Source organism: Sparus aurata, chromosome 7 (genome assembly GCF_900880675.1).
Source record: "Sparus aurata chromosome 7, fSpaAur1.1, whole genome shotgun sequence".
Lineage (NCBI taxonomy): Eukaryota > Metazoa > Chordata > Actinopteri > Spariformes > Sparidae > Sparus > Sparus aurata.
In genome coordinates this window covers 9,909,811-9,928,435 of record NC_044193.1, presented here as the reverse complement: position 1 = coordinate 9,928,435, position 18,625 = coordinate 9,909,811, and the positions used below count along the sequence as shown (strand labels likewise).

At 41.1% G+C, this 18,625-nt stretch overlaps 2 protein-coding genes across 4 annotated transcripts; both read right to left on the bottom strand.

Annotated features, from left to right (window-relative positions):
- Positions 1-1,040: 1,040 nt before the first annotated feature.
- LOC115585566 (myoD family inhibitor domain-containing protein 2-like) lies at positions 1,041-2,520 on the bottom strand. The gene is made up of 4 exons (XM_030424023.1): positions 2,511-2,520; positions 2,332-2,410; positions 1,612-1,854; positions 1,041-1,493 (listed from the first exon to the last, which is right to left on the bottom strand). Exons 2-4 carry the CDS (start codon positions 2,408-2,410, stop codon positions 1,231-1,233), a joined length of 585 nt encoding a protein of 194 aa, XP_030279883.1. The 5' UTR covers positions 2,511-2,520; the 3' UTR covers positions 1,041-1,230.
- Positions 2,521-3,659: 1,139 nt separating this feature from the next.
- Positions 3,660-17,818, bottom strand: LOC115585565 (forkhead box protein P1-B-like). Of its 3 annotated transcripts, none has more exons than XM_030424019.1 (16): positions 17,677-17,818; positions 14,810-14,950; positions 10,626-10,769; positions 10,431-10,520; positions 9,227-9,347; positions 8,696-8,801; positions 8,497-8,604; positions 8,075-8,162; positions 7,592-7,669; positions 7,289-7,484; positions 7,033-7,109; positions 6,811-6,912; positions 6,579-6,706; positions 5,016-5,070; positions 4,657-4,823; positions 3,660-4,542 (listed from the first exon to the last, which is right to left on the bottom strand). In XM_030424019.1, exons 2-16 carry the CDS (start codon positions 14,933-14,935, stop codon positions 4,380-4,382), a joined length of 1,749 nt encoding a protein of 582 aa, XP_030279879.1. In that variant the 5' UTR covers positions 14,936-14,950; positions 17,677-17,818; the 3' UTR covers positions 3,660-4,379. The 3 variants fall into 3 exon arrangements, with proteins under 3 accessions (XP_030279879.1, XP_030279880.1, XP_030279882.1); XM_030424020.1 differs by having other exon boundaries at positions 10,431-10,517; XM_030424022.1 differs by lacking the exons at positions 14,810-14,950; positions 17,677-17,818 and adding an exon at positions 13,716-13,840 and having other exon boundaries at positions 10,431-10,517.
- Positions 17,819-18,625: the final 807 nt, after the last annotated feature.

Here is an 18,625-nt window from a genome sequence, read left to right as displayed (position 1 = left end):
GCCTCCGTGACCGACTACGGTCAATTTGACTACAGGGGATGATTGTAACTTCGGGGAATGGCGAGACGTGGAGTGTAGGTGTGAAGCAAACAGAGGGGTTGGAAGTTTTGCGGTGTGTCGGACCGGCGCGTAGAATATTTGGAGTATGTTGATGAAGGTTCTCAGTCGCCCATGTCAAGGTAAAATAGGCGCTGTAATCATAGGACTTGTTTCAGTTTTCTTGAAGACGCATCAAGAAAACTGAAACAAGTCCAGCTTGCGTACGTTACAAATATTTGGAATACTTTCAAATCATGCAAAGGGTTGTATTTCTTGCTCCTCACACGTCTTGACTTGAGCAGCTAATGTCATTTTGCCGGCGTTAGGTCACAATTAGCAAGGAGTTCAATCAGCCTGAAGTCTGAAGCCGCGGAAAAGGCCGCTGGGGACTCTCTGCACTATCAGCCCAGGTCCCGTGGCCGAGCCGACTTAAGGAGCATTCAAAAAGCGCTTCCCATCCTACATGCAAGGTTTTACACATGAGCGGCTGGAGCCTAAAATAGAAAGGCATTTCACCTCCGCAGTCAATGGTGCGCAGTAATCGCACGTACATAAGCAGGGAGCGCTTACGGTGGGACATACGGCGTGACCTACATACCTGAACAAATGCAACAAGTATGTTAAGAGGAAGGGATTCAATATTTAAGAGCCATTTACGCTGCTGTGTACATTATTCGTTCGTCTGCCTAACAGAATTCATCTATAAATGGAATTGAACGCGCAAATCCGTTCCGACAGAGTGATTCCTTACAATACAGGCGACCAGAAGAATCATTTTGAAATTTGACTTTCAGCTCAAACATAAATAGACGGAATATAAATTCCAGCGCAGTCAATTAAAACATACCGTATGCAACATCACTTTGTGCTCAGCAGGGCCAACTGTGTTGCAACGAAATGACGAGCCTGACACATGATCACCACCAACTCCAAGCGTTCGAAAAGTTGGCAGGAGTTCCTTTTTTTTTATATATATATCTTTTATTTGAGATCATGTGGAAAAACAACAACAACAACAACAACAACAACAACCCTTTAGTGGTGCAGGCAACTTCTTACATATGTGTGTATGCGAGGAGACGGTCATGCTTGTTCGTCGAGCATTCAGGGGATTCGTAGTGTTTGCGATTCTGTTCGCAGGGGTCGGAGGTTAAAAAGGGCCCAGAGGAAGGGAAGTTTTCTTGCTCTTTCTCAGCGGTAGCACACCTCTGATATCTCCATGGCCAGCTCTATCAGTTCTCCCGTGTCCTGGCAGGAGCCGCAGCAGTTACAGTCCAGGTCGAGCTTGAAATTGCAGCAGTCCTTTCCCGGCTGGTCCCTCTCGCTGGAGGCCCTGACGTACCGGTACGAGGGGAAGCAGCGGCTCACGGCCCTCTCATACGTGTCCGGCAGCAGGACCATCAGCTCGTGGAAGCGGCAGTGCAGGCAGGCGAGAAGGAGGGCGGCGCAGTCATCTGGTGGGGGGGGGGGGGCAGTGACGAGGTAGAACAGGAGAGGAGAGGATTAGTGGTGTGGAGGCTTCTCAGTTTAAGCACATTAACTGTTGTTGTCTTAAGGGGAGTAGAACAATACCTCCAGTGTCGGGCTGGTATGAATCATCAGAGGAAAAACAACTGCCGCTGTTCTTGAGCCTGTCAGAACACATGGAGAAGCTGGAGCCGCCCCATTCGCTGCCTGCCCGGGCACCATGGGAGCTGGCATCGGCGTCCATCTTGTCCGGCTCGTGTTCCGAGATGGTGCTCAGTCTGCGGGCCTCACTGACCGACGTGACGCCCATCATCTTCCCGGACGGGCTGCCCGTCACTGGTTTTTCTTCTTTTTTTTTTTTCAAAAAAAAGGAGGACACAAACATTACTGATGTTGTAGAAGAACTCGGGCCTTGTTTGGCACCCAGTCCCAGGCGAGTTCCTCTGCTCCTCTGTGTGAGGCAGTTTTTAATTATTCATAGCACCATTAACATGCTGTGTGTCAAGCAGGTGAGACTTGCAAGTGTATAATGGAAGAGGCTCGCTCACACATACACACACACACACACACAAAAAAACTTCAGCGAGGAGAGATTATTGATTTGCAGGCTTTTATTTGGATCTAGTTTCCTGGACTGAATCGGGCCCCAGGAGGAGGAGGAGGAGGAGAATATACTCTCCCACCAATATTTGGCATGCACGGCATATCAATCACTCCACCTATTTTAACTCCCTGACATCTATTTCTAGTCCTAACTAACAATAACTGCACCCGAGCAAGTATTTTAGCGAAATCGGACACGGTAGTAAACAGGAGACGACCTACCGTCGGACGCGCGCCCCCCTCTTTGCTCAAGCTCGATCGAGTCCTCATGGTTCGCAGGAAGATTTAGAGGAGTTGTCATCTTGTGCGCAGCAAAGTGGAGACAACACACATGGAGTGAGACACATCACAGCTGGAATCAAGGTATCATGATAAGTAGTCCAGACCATTACTGATCATACCTGAGCTCCTTTTTCCTTGAATAGTACTTTTACGACATTACCTCTGAATGAATTAGCAAAAATATACAAAAAAAATGCACAAAATGTAAATGTACTTGACAGCAAATTATTTGAACTGTATGCTCCGTGTACACACCATTTCAGGGGAGCAGATTCCTGTGGCAACACTTTTAATGTTTTGAAAATGTTGGAAGAAATGGTGTGCACAGCGATGCATGACAACCGAGCATGATCACGATTTTAAAAAGCCAAGAAGACCGATCAGACTGCGGAATCTGGATTGGTGACATCTGCCCGATATCCGACAAGTGAAGTGCACCAGTATCTGTACCCGATATCGATCCAAATCGGTCCCACCTCCGATGATAACAACACGAACAAACTTGATTTGACTGAAGGTTACAGCAGTGACTCATTACTGCAACATCCTGTTTTCATGTGTAGTTAAAAGAATCATGCAGGAAATGTTTCCCCAAAGAGTATCCCCATCCCCATCCCCCCCCCCCCCCCGAACTAAAAACACACACATTCCTCTCTGAATTCTGCCAAATAATTTGAGTTTTTAAGATTACCTGTCTGTACCGGTTAAATATCCGACAGTGTAATCCGTAGCATCTGCAGCTGTGAACCCCTCTGAGCCTGAGCACCTCCCATCATCACACACGCACACACACACACATTTTAGAGCACACTTCACATCGGTCGATATTCGCCACTCAGGAAGCACAGACACAAATCCGTGCTGGCATAATGCATGGAAGATCCATTCAATTATGGCATCATGTCGATGGAGCAGTGGAGCCGGGGGCCATTTATCAAACACCTGGATAAAGCAAGTAACGCCACACCGGACTCGCATAGAATTATTTTACCGCAATCTATGACACCACATCGGTCTGTAGACCACTTGTTTTAACCACATCTGCTGACAGCACACAGGCAATTTTATGAGATTTAAAAAAAAATAAAAAAAATGGATGCACCGCAATGGGAGTGCTGTCGCTCCGAGCACTTGCTTTCTGCCCCTTAACTTCCATTAAGAAGTCGTTAGTATGGCTGAGAGAAGTGTGGCTGCCATAATATCATCATGTGAAATGGCGATGAAGGCAATCGCAGCGCTACACCAAAAGACACGCACAGCAGAGCGCAGACGTTTATCATGAGGAATTTATTATTCATAGAGATGCATTGGTTTACAATAACGGTAAATCTATGTTATCTACTCTTAAAAGCTCCGTCAGAGCGAATTTGACAATGTTTTTTCGTGGAATGGGTGAAAAAGACCAACGAGTATAAAGAAGCTACGTTATTCTTTTTTTATGAATTGATTATACCTTAAATACAAATATATCTGATCATGTTGGCAGTGAACATTTTAAAAGCAACATGTTTTTCTTCTTCTTTTTTTTTAATTCCTCTAAAAATGTTTTATACATCATGACTACTAAAAATAAAATCAGGTAGTGTGGCCCCAACATATCGTAAAGTAGCTATTCAGAGCGAGGGGGAACTTTTTCATTGTGAAGTGCTAACTATCAGTGTTCCCTTTCCTTTGGCTTCTCTGCTCATCATGGTCCTTTTGTGTACAGATATATAAAACAGGAAAAATCATTAACAGTTTCACAAAATTGTTGCGATCTCACTCTACTGTACATCAAGAACCAAGAGCTAGATTAACAACAAAACAAAAAAAAAGAAAAGAGAAAAAAAAGAAATGCTGATAAATACGAAAATAAAAATTCCCCAAGAAGAGAGTGTTTGGTTATGTAGGTGAAGCAGTTGTTTTTTTGGAAACTTTTGGAGTACAAAGTCACACAGGCTGTGAGTGAGGCGGCCTTTTTTTTGCGGCACAGAACTCGGACCTCATAGTCAGAGAGAAGGCACGCGATCCAAATGAAGGCTGGGCCTGTCCGGGCTGCCGTTGTCTTCATCTTGGTTCATCTCTGGGCTGTGGCCGTGCTCGTCCGTGCTCTCTGGAGACTCGTAGGGATAATTTTCACATATCTCCTCGTCCTCCTGCTCTTCTTTAATGCTGGTGAACAACACGGAGAGATTGTAATCAGGACTTGTGATCACATAATTACATTAAATCACAGCTGAGTCGAACGCACTGAAGAGATCAGGGAGCTCTGGAGCCGACACTTACAAGGCCTGTGGAGGAGACTGTGTTGCACTGCTGTCACTTTGGTATCCAGATCCATTAGCGAGGGCTCCATTCATCTGCTCCTGGAGGATATGAGGCAGGGAGTGCAGTGGGATGCCGCCCAGAGAGGCGGGGTTGAAGTGAGCGTTGTTGCTGTCAAATCCACCAGCCTGAAAATATATCATTCACAGCTTTTTATATCTATAACACTGCATCAACACATAGCGGATGTAATCGTCACCTTTTGCAGACAACTGAAATATAAAGTATAGTTAACACTGCAGCCTGCTTCCTGTTAAAGATGAGGTCTTTATTTATAAAACCTTACAAAAATAGAGCTTGAAATGTGACGTGTCTCTCACCTGAAGAGCAGACCCAGCTAAGCTCTGACGGTTCTGTGAGTTCTTCAGCAGAGATCTGCGGGTACAGAGGCGCAACGAAAAGTTAGCATTCATTTCGCATCACCAGCTAAAAGACCCGAAATAAGCATCATACTCAAGAACAGTACTGGGTGCACTTGCAACTGGCCGTTCGTAGTAACCATAACAACACGTTACAACAGGCCTGTGAAGCTTTGGATTGCTTCATACATTGTTATAGTAAGTACTCAGATTAGAGTGATACTATCTGAAGAGTTTGAAGGCTGGTGTCTTTTTCAGCTTTCAAGAAAAGTGGAAGGCAACCATTCCTAAATTTAAAAACGATGTGGCCCAGTTTGAATTAGGAAAAATATTCTGGGGCCCACCCAAACTTTTAATCACAAATCTGAACAACACAAGTCAAAGTATTTCCCTAAGTCTATGTGAACGTGAGCCTAGTGATTACAGTGATAGTCAATAACCCACAAATACTAAACAATTTGTCAACATGCACATTTTTCAACACATGCAGCTACAGTTCCCTGTTATTGGTGCTGTACATGTTCCAATCTTATGTTTACAGATCAAAAGACATTGCATTCCTGTCAGAATTGTCTCCTGTTTCCCACCCAGCTGTGAGGTCGAGGTCAGCAGATGGCACACATGTCAATGGGAAAACCATACTTAAAATACTTGGACTACCAGGCTCTACAGTGCACAGGAATGCTGTTTTGTTATTTCCATATTCTTTACATGGATCATCAACTGATGACGAAGTTTACTTTTAGTCTGTTATTACTAAACAATACATGTAGCTGATTAATGCATATTCTAAAAACATTTTACAGGGTTCACATGTGACTGTGTCTTAACTGTCTTGTGAAGCTACCACGAGTTTAAATAGTTTTGTAGCGACAGCTGGTAAATTCTACCCATGTCAAAACTGTCAGCCTGCTGATTAGAAATAACAAGCATGCTTTAGCGTCCTCTGCCTGAATATAATATACCTATTGTTTAAAAAAAATCAATCAGATTCCAGGAGGTAAACTGCCACGGTTATTATTAAAACTGTATACGTGCTGTACTAGAGTGGGAATTTGACAGATGTTGCAACAGTGACTATGAGGGGCGTGACTTGGTGAACAGTCTACTGCCCTCAAACTGCTGCCACTATGAGCAACTGCCAACATAAACACTGTGCTTCCAGCTCTGTTTGTTTAATTAAATACACAGAAGTAAGGAGTTTGAGTCATCGTGGCAAGACATGACAAACCGAGTGGCATATCTGACCACCTGCTGACTGTGGCGGTTCAGAGGGATCAACGTTGGTAACCTACAACGGATGTGGCCCTCCACTTTGTTCGCGAAGGCATCCATTTGCCTGTGTGAACATGTCAGATTTGATTTGCAGCACACTCCGACGTTGCCTTAGAAAGTTGCTTACAGTAAACACTGTGTGTGCTGATTAGGTGGAGCTGGAAGGTGAAAAAAATGCCAGGCTTCCTCTGACTTCTAGTTATATATGGAAACAAACAGTGGTCTGGTTTATGTTCACAGTACACCTACCCATTTCCAGCTGCCTTCTGGGGCCTTCTCCTGTGGAACTCAATCTCATCTACTGTCCACACGGCTCCCTTTACGTTTTCCAAACGTACAAAGCATTTATGGAGACTGAGATTATGTCTGACGGCATTCTGGGAGAATAATGAAAAAAAAACAACAGGAAATTGAATGTCAATGCAACAAAATTCTTCACATATTAATATCGAAAAACCTTTCTAAAAGTAAGAGTTCATACCTTCCAAGTAGCTGCATTGCGCCTGAAATACGCAAAGTTTCTTGTGAACCAGTTATAGATTTCATTTAATGTCAGCTGATTGCGAGGTGATTCAAATATCGCCTGAGAGAGAAAAAGAGCATGTAAGAGATACTGGAAATTAAACAATAAAACACGTGACAGCATTGTTGACAGCATTTTAATATTTCTGTGGCTGTGTTTTATGAGTGATGCACACATTACCTGTCTTATGAGAGAAGCATATGTAAATGGAGGTCTAACTTCTGTGCTCAAGTAGAACTCCTTATTATCAACTATATCTGTGGAAAGACAACAACTATAATTATACATATATACACAGAACAAACACACAACACATAAGAAACATTTCCAGTTATAGACAATACAACTAATGTGAAATATTAAGTGCATCTGTTTCGGCTCAAAACCAGTAACAAAAAGCTTCGTATCAATACTTTCTAATTGTCATGAATGTTACCTTGGCTCACAGAGCGGCTATATCGCCTCCGTACAGGGGTTCCAGTGAACATGCTATTGGGAGTGAGGACTGAAGGGGATTCAGAGAGCGGCGTCAGGGGTGTGGATGGCGCCGTAGCACTCTGAGACATGCTCACAGGAGGAGGACCTTTGGGCAATGTTGCCTGGGAGAAGGATACATTAGACACCAGATTGACCTGGAAAAAAAACAAAACAAAGCAGTTAAGTCATGAAAACGTCAGAGTAGCTACAAGCAAAACAATATTTATTTTAATTGAAGGAAAGAGTCATGGCAGGTACTTACAGGCTGCACTGCGGGTTTGGGCTCAGACGACTTGAGGTGAGCCATCATAGCCTGCAGCCGTTCTTTGTCCTTTTTCAGCTGTTAAGATTTGAAGACGCAAATAGAAGTTGAGAGTTTGTGAATTCACAGCTTGTGTTAAATGACATTCATGTGGGAATTACTTCTTTTCTGGCATCACGGAAAGTGTAATTATCTAAAGTCATTGCTCCTGTTTTTCGAGCCCGGTGCGAAAACACCAACACTGCTGACACTTGGCAGACATTCACCCTCAGTTTTTAGAAAAGCTTCTCCTTTTTTTTTTTCACCAGTTGTTTTTTCTTAAAAAGAACTGAACACCTCACTCTTTCAAGCAATAGTTAACTTTGGAAAAAGTGAACCACTCTTTAAAAATCAAACATGTTGTTCCTTTTTGTTGTTTGATCAGTAAAAAAACAAAGAGGCATATAAAAGGCTTAATTATGAGTAAACAAAACAAATGCATACCTGAAGTTCCAGCTGCTGAACCACTTGCATCTGAACACGACACTGCGCTGTACTCTTGTCATCCAGCGTGTGTTCACTGTTCAAATGTCTGCAGAAAAAACAAATTCAAAGTCATGACATGCTTTCTGGAAACCACGTGCTTAACTGGCAGGGAGTTGCAGTAGAGAGCAAAAAATTGTAGAAGAAAATCAAATTTGAAAAACATTAAGAAGGAACACAGAAACAGGAAATACAAATTGGTAAAATAACAGGAAATAATGTTTTAGATGAATGCTGCCAGTAAGCTCTTATTACAAATGGGCCATTCAAAGCTCCTAAAATAAATACACAGATGTCTTAGTATATCTGTGCCACTGCACATCAGGATAGATGTGAACGAACATCAGGCCAGCTTTAGAGGTATTCAGAGTTCCACTACTCACTTGTTAAATGCCTGAAAGTCTCCAAAGACAGTCTCACAGCCAGGCCATTTACACATGCCATTCCCATACAGGGGATGGCTATTCTGTGTGCCTTCATCCAGTGACCCACTGCAATGAGTACAACAGTCAGTCAGTGATGACACATCCAAGAGTCAACATACTGGTAATGCTCAAGAATACAACACAATTGCCAACGCACCTCTCTTTCCTCTTCAGAAGATTCTGATGACCGTTGCTGGCAGATTGTTGAGTGGAAGACTCTCTAGTGTCTCCACCAGCGGAGAGGATGCTACCATTCTCACAGCCTGAAATCACAAATACAGACTATGAACAAATTGTGTTATAGCGAGGTGCTATTTCATTCGCTCAAGTCCCCCAATAATTGGATAAACATCATGAGGTCACACCCAGCTAAAACTAATAGAGTCTAATACAAAAGTCCTGCAATAACTGCTGCCGTCATGAAGGTTATACTGTTCAGATTTGTTGCTACTTTTTAGAGAGGTGTTGATTCAACTTTATGATCATTTTGGAGGATTCGCCCTTCCCCTGTTGATATATAATTTAATCAGTATAAAGGGTCAAGAGATGAAAATTTACATTGAACCTTTATTATGTGTTTACTTAAAACTGAAGATAATCAAAGTGACCATAGACTACTGTATCTAAAAGTATCTTAGCTGAATGATAAAAGTCTTTGAACAGCAATGCAGTCAGGACACATTCATACCTGGGATTGTAATTGGGCTGGTGGGAAGGACAGACAGCAGGCCTTGTCTCTGCAGGTTGAGGAGATGCTGCTGCTGCACCTGAAGGAGCTGCTGCTGGATGGCAATCTGCTGGGCTGTCAGCTGTGATGGAGAGATAACACAACATCCATCAGGAAACACCTTCCCCATTCCTCACACTGCCTCGGTGGGCAACAAGATTGTCAGGTGCCGTCAATCACTTTGGCGACAAGGGTAATGGAATCAGCTAATGTCATTAGCTATTTGAAGAAGGAAAAAAACATAGACTGAACCAAATCAAGTCTGACACTGCTTATTTTATATAATTTTTCATGATATTCTCTGTTTGTCCAAGACTGTGAACAAAAACAAACACTACCAATATCTCCTCTATTTTAGTGGTGTCCATTAAACATATTATCATCAAACATTTCTGCTTTTGGCACATCAAATTATCAAACCGTCTGCTTTCTGCATGCCGCCAAGTGCCTACTTGTGTTATAGATTTTCATCAGTTGCCCTCATCAGGTAGAAGTTAAGACTGCAAGTTGATGGGGGATTTCAAAACACACTTGGATAGCCAAGATTGATGCCATCAATGCAGTCACACAATTACACGCAAACTACAGGTGGGTGAGTTAAATCTAATGTGTTTTGACTTTTTCGAACATGCCCTCACATCTGAGCAAGAGACCACGAGTGAGTATACTGGTACCAAGTAACGTGGTTTTTTTTTTTAACACGTGATGCACCTTGAATGGATAAACACAAGGCATCTGGCGTGGGAGACTTGCAGTCAACAGCTTTTAATCTAATCATTACAAATTAGCTTAAAAATGCTGTCTGTGTGAGCCAGATCTGTTACTGTTACTGAGAGTTTCTGTTCAGAGAAACATGAAGCATTAAACAGTCAACCACAGTTCAAAGTGACAGAATACATTTATCATAACTAAATGTACATCAAGTACAGTTTGGAGCTAAAAGTCCTTTAAATGCTAATATTTTGAGCTAACAACTAATTGCTATTGATGACAGTAAAGAAACAACATTTAGATTTTTGGTTGTTTAACATCAGGATGATTAATGGTGTTTTTATTGAACAGGTTCTAACAATTACTACAATATATTAAGTACCACAGAACTGAATCCAACTCATCCTAATTCAGTGTTTGATTATCCTTGTTGAACAGTAAAATAAAAAATTACCTCCTGACTGACAATCCCAGCATTCTTCTGTTGCAGCAGCTGTATATTTAGCTGCTCTTGCTGATTCTTGAAGACCTCTTGAATTTGCTGCTGTGGAAATATTGATGAAATTAAAGGAAAGAAAATAAAGACATTGTGTTAGACGTGGACTTTGACAAAACCCTTGTTTGTCAAATGTTTCTAAAGATATAGTACCTGGTGTAACATGAGGGCTTTCTGCTGCTGGAGCAGGGCTTGGAGCTGCTGGGGAGTGAGGATCTGCTGCTGTGGCGTCTGCTGCTGCTGCAGCTGCTGTGGGGCCTCTGCTGGTGGGGTCATCATGGACAACGACACTGGAACCTGCAGTGTCAGAACAAAAAAACAGAACGGTCAGTTAAAATCCATTCCACAAAAAAATGGGAAAACACACAGGATAATCTGTGTAACACTTGTAAGCTGTAACTGATGTGTGAGCATGTAAGCTGCCTCATTCAATCTATTCGGACAATCGGCGTGTTTACACGTAAACAAGAAACCATATCTCTTGAATCAGGCTGAAGGATTACGAGACACAACAACATGTCTGTGATAATAACTGTGCTTCTTGGTCATGTTCAATAATGTTTCTAACAGCAATTTAAACAAGACCACATGTACAAAGATAAAGACTGCAGAACAGAAAGCTCTCACTGTGACTGCAGTGTGGCAGGATTAAAAACAACCAACGTTACTTGTAGTGGTTCATCCTTGTATCCAAAATAATTAAATCCAAAGTATAGCTAAAACGGAGACTGAAATAAACAGGTCTAAATATGTTTCCACAGCTGAACAGGCTGTTATTTGTGAAATTAAAACACAGGCACACAGAAAAAAAATAAATCAAACGCTCTCTCACTACAAAGTCTTTTCTCTCACTCAGCTGCTGTGTCCTCAAGAGCTTTATTTACTTATACGCAAGTAAAAAAAAACACAACCTCTTCATTGTATAGCGTCAAATAATTTACACCTCATATGCCAACCTTGGTTAATATGATGGTAGGTAGAGTATGATGGTAGTTTAATTTATAACTGTATCGCCCCAATAAGCTTTACAAACATAAACATAGAATAAAAATAATTAAGTAACTAGGTAATCAGGGTATATCAGAGCTAACAAGTCTGATTTTTTTTCACAGGATTTTCCATTAATGCAAAAGTCACAAGTGTTGTGTTGCCTGTTCCTTTGCAGGGCTGCAACTAATAATGATTTCCTTATCGATTATTCGGACATTTGTTTCATCCACCAACTGATCAGTCATTTTTAGGGGTTGTCGCGATTCTCCAATTGCAATTTGACTTTCAAAGTATTTTTATATTTTTTACGCCATTTATTTAACAGTGACACGTTATCGGACCTGCATCTGAATTTGTAAAGATCAACAGATGACTGGTTTTATGCCCTGATAACTCACATTATCATTTTCAAAAACTTCTTTATTTTACAGAAGTTTAAATTTGTCCTAGGGGCTTTTTGGAGGCTAGAGTTATGCAAGTTCAAATAATATTCACCAAAAAGATTCCAGAGATCAAAATAAAATTTACAAAAAAAACCCCACCCTTTAATGATTCAGCAGTAAACAACAAAAGATTTTCAGTTTGTAACAAAGTTCAATTTCTCAGAGCCGAGTAAACCATCTTTACAAGCTGGCAACTCTTATCAGTTCAGTTCACTTCAGTTTATTTCCCATAAGTAAACACTCTTCTTAAAGAAATCACTAAAGGATGACCACTGATGCTGCCTTTGAATTGGATGATCGAAATAATACATCTCATTTCAGTAGATTTTCGTTTTAGTTTTAGTTAGACATATAAATCAACATTGTGCAACCCCTTTTCGCTTTGTCTACAAAATGTCAGAAAGTAGTTAAATATGTTTAGTGCTATAATTTCCAACAGCCCATGATGATATCTCCAGATGACTTCTTGTGGGCCTTAAACCCAAAAAACTACTACAACTACCATGTCTAACAAAGGAAGGCATCAAATCCTCACATTTGATGAGCTGGAGCCAGCAAATTTCTGACACTGTGGCTTAGAAATGACTGACACCATCATTAAACTATCTAAATTCTTTTTGCTTTTTTCTGTCAGTAAATACATTTATAAACTGACCTATGTTTGCTGCTCTACTTCTTCACTACTTATTTACAGCTACTCACAGTGCTACTTATTTATTATTCTCAGTGGTCAATGTGGCAAGCTGAACTCAGCTCTACTGCTATTTCAGCTAAAAATGAACCAAACAACACCCACAAAAACAACAACAACAACAACAAGAACAACAACATCGGGTGGCTCAAGGGAATTAGAACTCCGCGAAAACAACAACAACCAGCCCCACAAAAACAACAACAACATCCTCTGCTAGGCATGCAGCAATTACCACACCATCCCCCCTCACTGTCAAGCCTCAGAGCTCGAGGGATGTTTACAGTAAACATAAACAGAGTAATCAAAATGGCACAGAGATATAAATAATGAATAAAAAAGCATACAGAGCCTGTTTATGAAAACAGAACTTGAGATTCGTATTTTAATTAAGGTCTGAACCACAAACAAACATTTCTCTCCGAGGCAGAGTCTGTTTTGAATCGGGTAAACAAACTGTCAGTGAATTTCACACAGGCTTTGGGCTAACAATAACAGATGACTGCCTCCTAGTTTGTCCTTTCTTATGAAATTCAACGCTGCAGAGGTGGCCACCAGAGCAATGAAAACAGGTCCGTCCCACAAACAGAGCCAGTTGGCCCCTCTATTTTTCTGTGGACACCATCAACACAACAACAGCCTTTGCCTAATCCCTGTTGCCATGGTAGCCAGCAAGTCCAAACATCTTCTGTTGTTGTTATTGTTGAAAGTCATACCAGCGAGCAACTGAGTGTAAACACGGATCTGTTCCCGCAAGACTGGTCTTGTGAACTCTGAGATGACTGACAGCAAATAAGAACGCTGAAAACTTGCCGAAAAACAAACACAATATGACTTCCATTATGAGATTTAATAAATGCCCTAATGGGTGTTGCCCGGGAAAGGGTGGCTATCGCAAAAGAAACACACACACACACACACACACACACACACACGCACACACACTGTGTAATAAACTCAACTGAAGAACTAATAAGATGAGAACTTAAAAAATACTAAATTACACAAGAAACTGGACATCATTTTCACTGAAAGACACATATTTTTAACTATAAAACCTGACTATAAATAACATGATTTATAATTCCACCAAACAGATATAGAAAGAGTTGGACAAACCTGGTGTGAGTGTCCATTGAAAAGCCTCTCTGTGCACTGACAAAAAAATGCTGCTCAGCAACAATGCTCTGCCCAACAATCTAACAGAGCCTCGTTTACCTAAATGATGTGAGCTAAACAAAACTAACAATATAACACTGATCCCTCCGCCCACCGGGAGTTGTACTCCCCCTCCTCTTCTGAACCTCAGTACAGCCCACCCTATCACTGCGCTCCCCTTCAGCACAATTATAAGCACTGCAGTTTGGAGAAAAGGCAGTCAAAGTGAGAGGTTCAGGGATACATTAAATTCTTATATAGCAGTATACTGTCTGTTCTGTGATTGTTAGTTATCCTCTTCCTGCGTTGTGTATGAAAAAAGACAAAAGAAAAGGATGAATATGGATGTTTGAATACCAGACCAGCTGTACATATCTTCAAATTTAGCAGAAGTAATTGTGATTCACTGTGAAGTGAAGTAAAAGCAACAACACATTTTGGCAGCAAATTGATCCAAGATGTCGTCTGGTAATACAACTGCACTCGACAGCAAAAACAAAACGTTTCTGAACACATTTTCCAGCCAAAGATTCCTCTATTTGCTCAATCGTTTGGTAAAAAAACATGTCCATCAAATATTAGAAAAGGCAAAGTGATTTCTTTGGGTTGATCTCGGCGGCACCTGTGGACAAAAGTGGTAGTGTTTCCCAGTTTTATCGGGGGTCCAACACAAAGACAAGCTTTAAGAATGGTGTCATAGTAATAGCCGATCTTCTACCTGGTGGTCTTGTTTGCCTATGTAGGTCATATAGACGCAACAGTATTGAATTCAAATGATTTCATAATCAATTAAAAACTCCTCGTAGCTGCTTTAAAATGTCTTGTTTTGTGCCATAACTGAGCCATCCAAAATGCTGATCATGCAAACTGTTGAAAATTTAAACACAACTTAGTACAAATCCATTTCAGCTCTTCATTTTTACAGTGTCATTACTGTCATATTCTTTTGGCAATTGCAAAGACCCAGCCCTACGTATACTTCAACATTTGTAAAGTTTTGGGGTTTTAAAGACTTTTGCTGATGTGTTGTGCGGACGCAGCTGGGAATGACTGACCCTGGGTGCCTCTGGAGGGGGAGTCTGGCTGCTCCTCAGTCGACTTTCATTCTCAGTAGTATTCCCGTTCTCTGTCTGACTTGCTGGAATGGTGAGGCTTGTTGGTTCTGACCCAGACTCATGCATCTGGACTTTACTGACCTGAAAAAGGAAATGAGCAGAAATTAAAACAACTGGATGAAGCAGAAAAAGGGAGCAGATAAACAGAATAGCACTCCTTCTCCTGAGTGTGTTTAACTAGGCATTTACTTCACAGTGTGATATGAAGTCCGTTCTCCATGAAAAACTTTATGATATAGACTCTGAAATGACCGAGTATGTACTCATTCACCATGTCAAAGAAGCAGCACTAAAAGTTAAGAGCTACAAAGTTAGAGCTCTACCCACCAAGACAAACATTCTCTTCTACAAGTGAGACAGGAACATGCTAGGTCTATTTGTTGAATAACCGAGCGCTGCCATGACTACTGTAAACACAGGGGCCCCGGGTCCGTGTTTATGTGCAAACACATCTTCCTTTTGGAACAATTTACCATTAACCAGGTGGTGCGATAAACGGCTGTGGCAGGTAGTACAATGCACAAGTAGGCTTTTATGTATACAGCTTGGGAGTGTTTGAGTCAAAAGCTTAGCAGCATAAACAAAGGTAAATAAAGTAGGCAAACAAATAATGTGGGCTGCGGAGGACAGATGGAAACCTACACAGAAAGTCTCAAATGAAACAGACCACGTAGCCTCGAGGATAAACTCATTATTTTCAGGGTTACCCAGCTATTAAATTCACATACTGAAACCAATCTCTTAATCAATCAATCAGTTAGGCTCTACTGAAAGTTGTCATCGACATTCAGATAACATCTCACAAATGATCTGATTAGACTACACACACTCATATAAACTCACAACCAAAACTGTACCAACAGGTTCAAATAAACTAAAAAAAAAAAAAAAAAAAAAAAAAAACATTTCCTGCATTTAAAAATGACTAAGAGATGACTACTAAATACTCAGACCTAGCTGTAGCCATGTCTCAATCGACAAGTCAGGAGCTCAGCCTGTAGGGCCCCGAAATCAATCTTGGCTTAGGGCTTGGCTTGTAAACCGCAGGGTGGTCGGTTCAATTCCAGGTCAGGCCGAGTTACATAGTGTAGACTGGTGGCTGGACAGGTGCCAGCTCACCTCCTGGGCACTGCCGAGATGAACTGCTTGGAGTGCCGAGTATGTGGCAGCCCCATGTGCGAGGGGATATTTCAGGCCTATTTATGTAAAGAAAAAACTAACAACAGAATGAAAGAACTGAATTTCCCCAAACAGGATTACTAAAGTGTTTAACATCATTTGTATGATTGAAAGTAATGTAATTTCAAAAGTAAAACCTATCTAATCAGAACAGGCAGTTGTTGGTGAGTTTTCCACTCTGTTTACTTTTGCTTTCAGGATCAGGATTGGTTCTCAAGACAAAGGGCAGCGTTTCCTGTGGACATTTTTTAAGATGTCAGGGGTGATTTTGGTTGTAAAAGCCAGACTGGCCACTGGATACACTACGCCTTCTTTACAAAAACCCCCCCCAAAAAACAGATGGATACTGCAGGATTATGATAATTGAATTATCAAGCTGCAGTGCAACAGTTTTTGGGGATGGGATGTGTAATAAGCTTATGATTAATTTTTTACTGCATTTAAAGTGTTCTCACCACAGGGGCAATTCTCCAGCTGTGGATCCACTGCTCTTCAAAAGGATGTAAAGGAAGCACTGCAGTGAGGCCTTTCCTTAAGAAAGAGCAAACAATATACACCCTCTTCCCTATCTTGACAACTGGTTTCACACATGAGCTATTATTCCTTATCATCAAAACCACAATGGTGAAAATAGGGAAATTCAATCATGAGATGTGTCTGATAAGAATCTGAATGATAAAACATATAAATCAATGATCCTCAACTGTGTGCTCAACATCTGGATAAGAATGATACAGAACATTACCCACAAGATTCTCCACACTTTATTAGAATAAACTTGGTGTTTTGTCAAGATAAGATGTAATAATGCAATAATAATTATCAACTGTTTTTAAAGAAAGGCATCACAACCACATTACCACTGACTTAAGTTTCCTATCATCTACAACTATAAATGGTTCCTTCCATAGTTTATCGATATTTTAGGTTTTTTTTAAATGCCCTCAGTCTGTCCGGGCCGCTTGAGGGCATTGTTATGGCGATAATTTATATAAATCTTAGGTTGACTCGGCCCATGTAAATACGATTTACGGCCAAAAGTTATAACGTTAATCTGTGTTTAATAGGAGGCTCCAGGCAAAATTGGGAAGCACGTTCTCCAGAGTTAACATAGCTACACTTACGTTACACTTACAATTCTGAATAAACATTGCATGACATAATAATAATAATAATAATAATTAGCTCCGTTGATTAAAATGAATGCGGTGTATCCTGTTAGCTTAACGCAGTATGAATGGAATCGATATCCGTTGACACCATAGCGGTCCGAGGTTTTTTTTTTTTTTTTTGCGTGGAGGGCTTGAGCCTTTAACTCGGCGTCGACACGGATAAAACAGGACGTTTAAAAGTTGTTATGTAAACCGTGTCGAGAGCCTAGTGTGGTTCAAATCCGCTGCCCTTAATAAGCTATGTTAGACGGAGTGGAGAACAGTTCTCGACCACCTTGCGGATGGCGTTCCTGTTCCCAGCAACAAAAGCTAGCAGCCCGTCCTGACGCTAGCTTGTAAGAAACGTTTCTCTCTTTCTCTCCGTTTTGCGACTCGTCAACAGCACACAAAAACGGACGTTACATTCAACATTCACTCGCAGAAAGTCGGTACGCAGGTTAATAAACGTTTGCTCACCGAATTATGTGCGGGCAGACAGTCTTTTGAGTCGGGGTGGTGTCTGAAGAATGAATCTCGGGGCAGTGCTCTCCGTCGGTAGCGTGCTAGCCACAAGTTGCTAACAGAGGGCGTGGCTTAGGTGAAAGTAAACAATGGTGACGTCACGCTCACACGCGAGAGACCGTCTCTGATCGTCTTGAATTATGATGCATAGGCGAAGAAATGCTCCTAAAAAGTCTTGTTATCCTGGCGTAGAGAAGATCAAGAACTGTAGTTCGCATGTTAAAGGACTCCGCCATGAGTTATATGCGGAAGAATACGAATTTATTCCGTTCTAAAATAAGGAAAATTGCATTTAAAGAAGCCTAGAAATGACAAAAATGAAACTAACCGTTCGTGAGATAGACCAATCGATATATCCACAGAAAAGCGTGACTTTAGAAATTAAACTGTCATTTTCTGCATAGATCATCACATAGATTAAAATACAAATCACTCCTTTGGTCCTAAAGAAGGGAAACATATGAACGATATTTACATAATTCAGTTAACAATTAAGTATAAAAAAATCTGTATGACAACAAGACAATTTATACCTATATACAATTATGTGAAACGTTTGTTTAAATACTTGTATAGACGCTAGATATTACATACATTAACATTTAATTACATGACGTGACAGAAATTACCCCTGTCATTAACTTTATGAATAGAGGCACATCCCATCCAAATGAGGGGCCCATCGGTTATAGTCATTGTACGGAAAAGTCTGTCTTCATGGCGATTTAGTCCATGTGTCTTTCCAAATGTAGCCTTCATGTGAATTATTTTTTATGTCCATGCTTTGATGCAACCACAAGAGGGACACATTTTCCATTTGGCCCTCACGAAATGGTGGCTGCCTACTGAGTAAGAAAACTAGATAAAAAACAAACAACATTTGTCTTTAATGATTGGCCTTTGA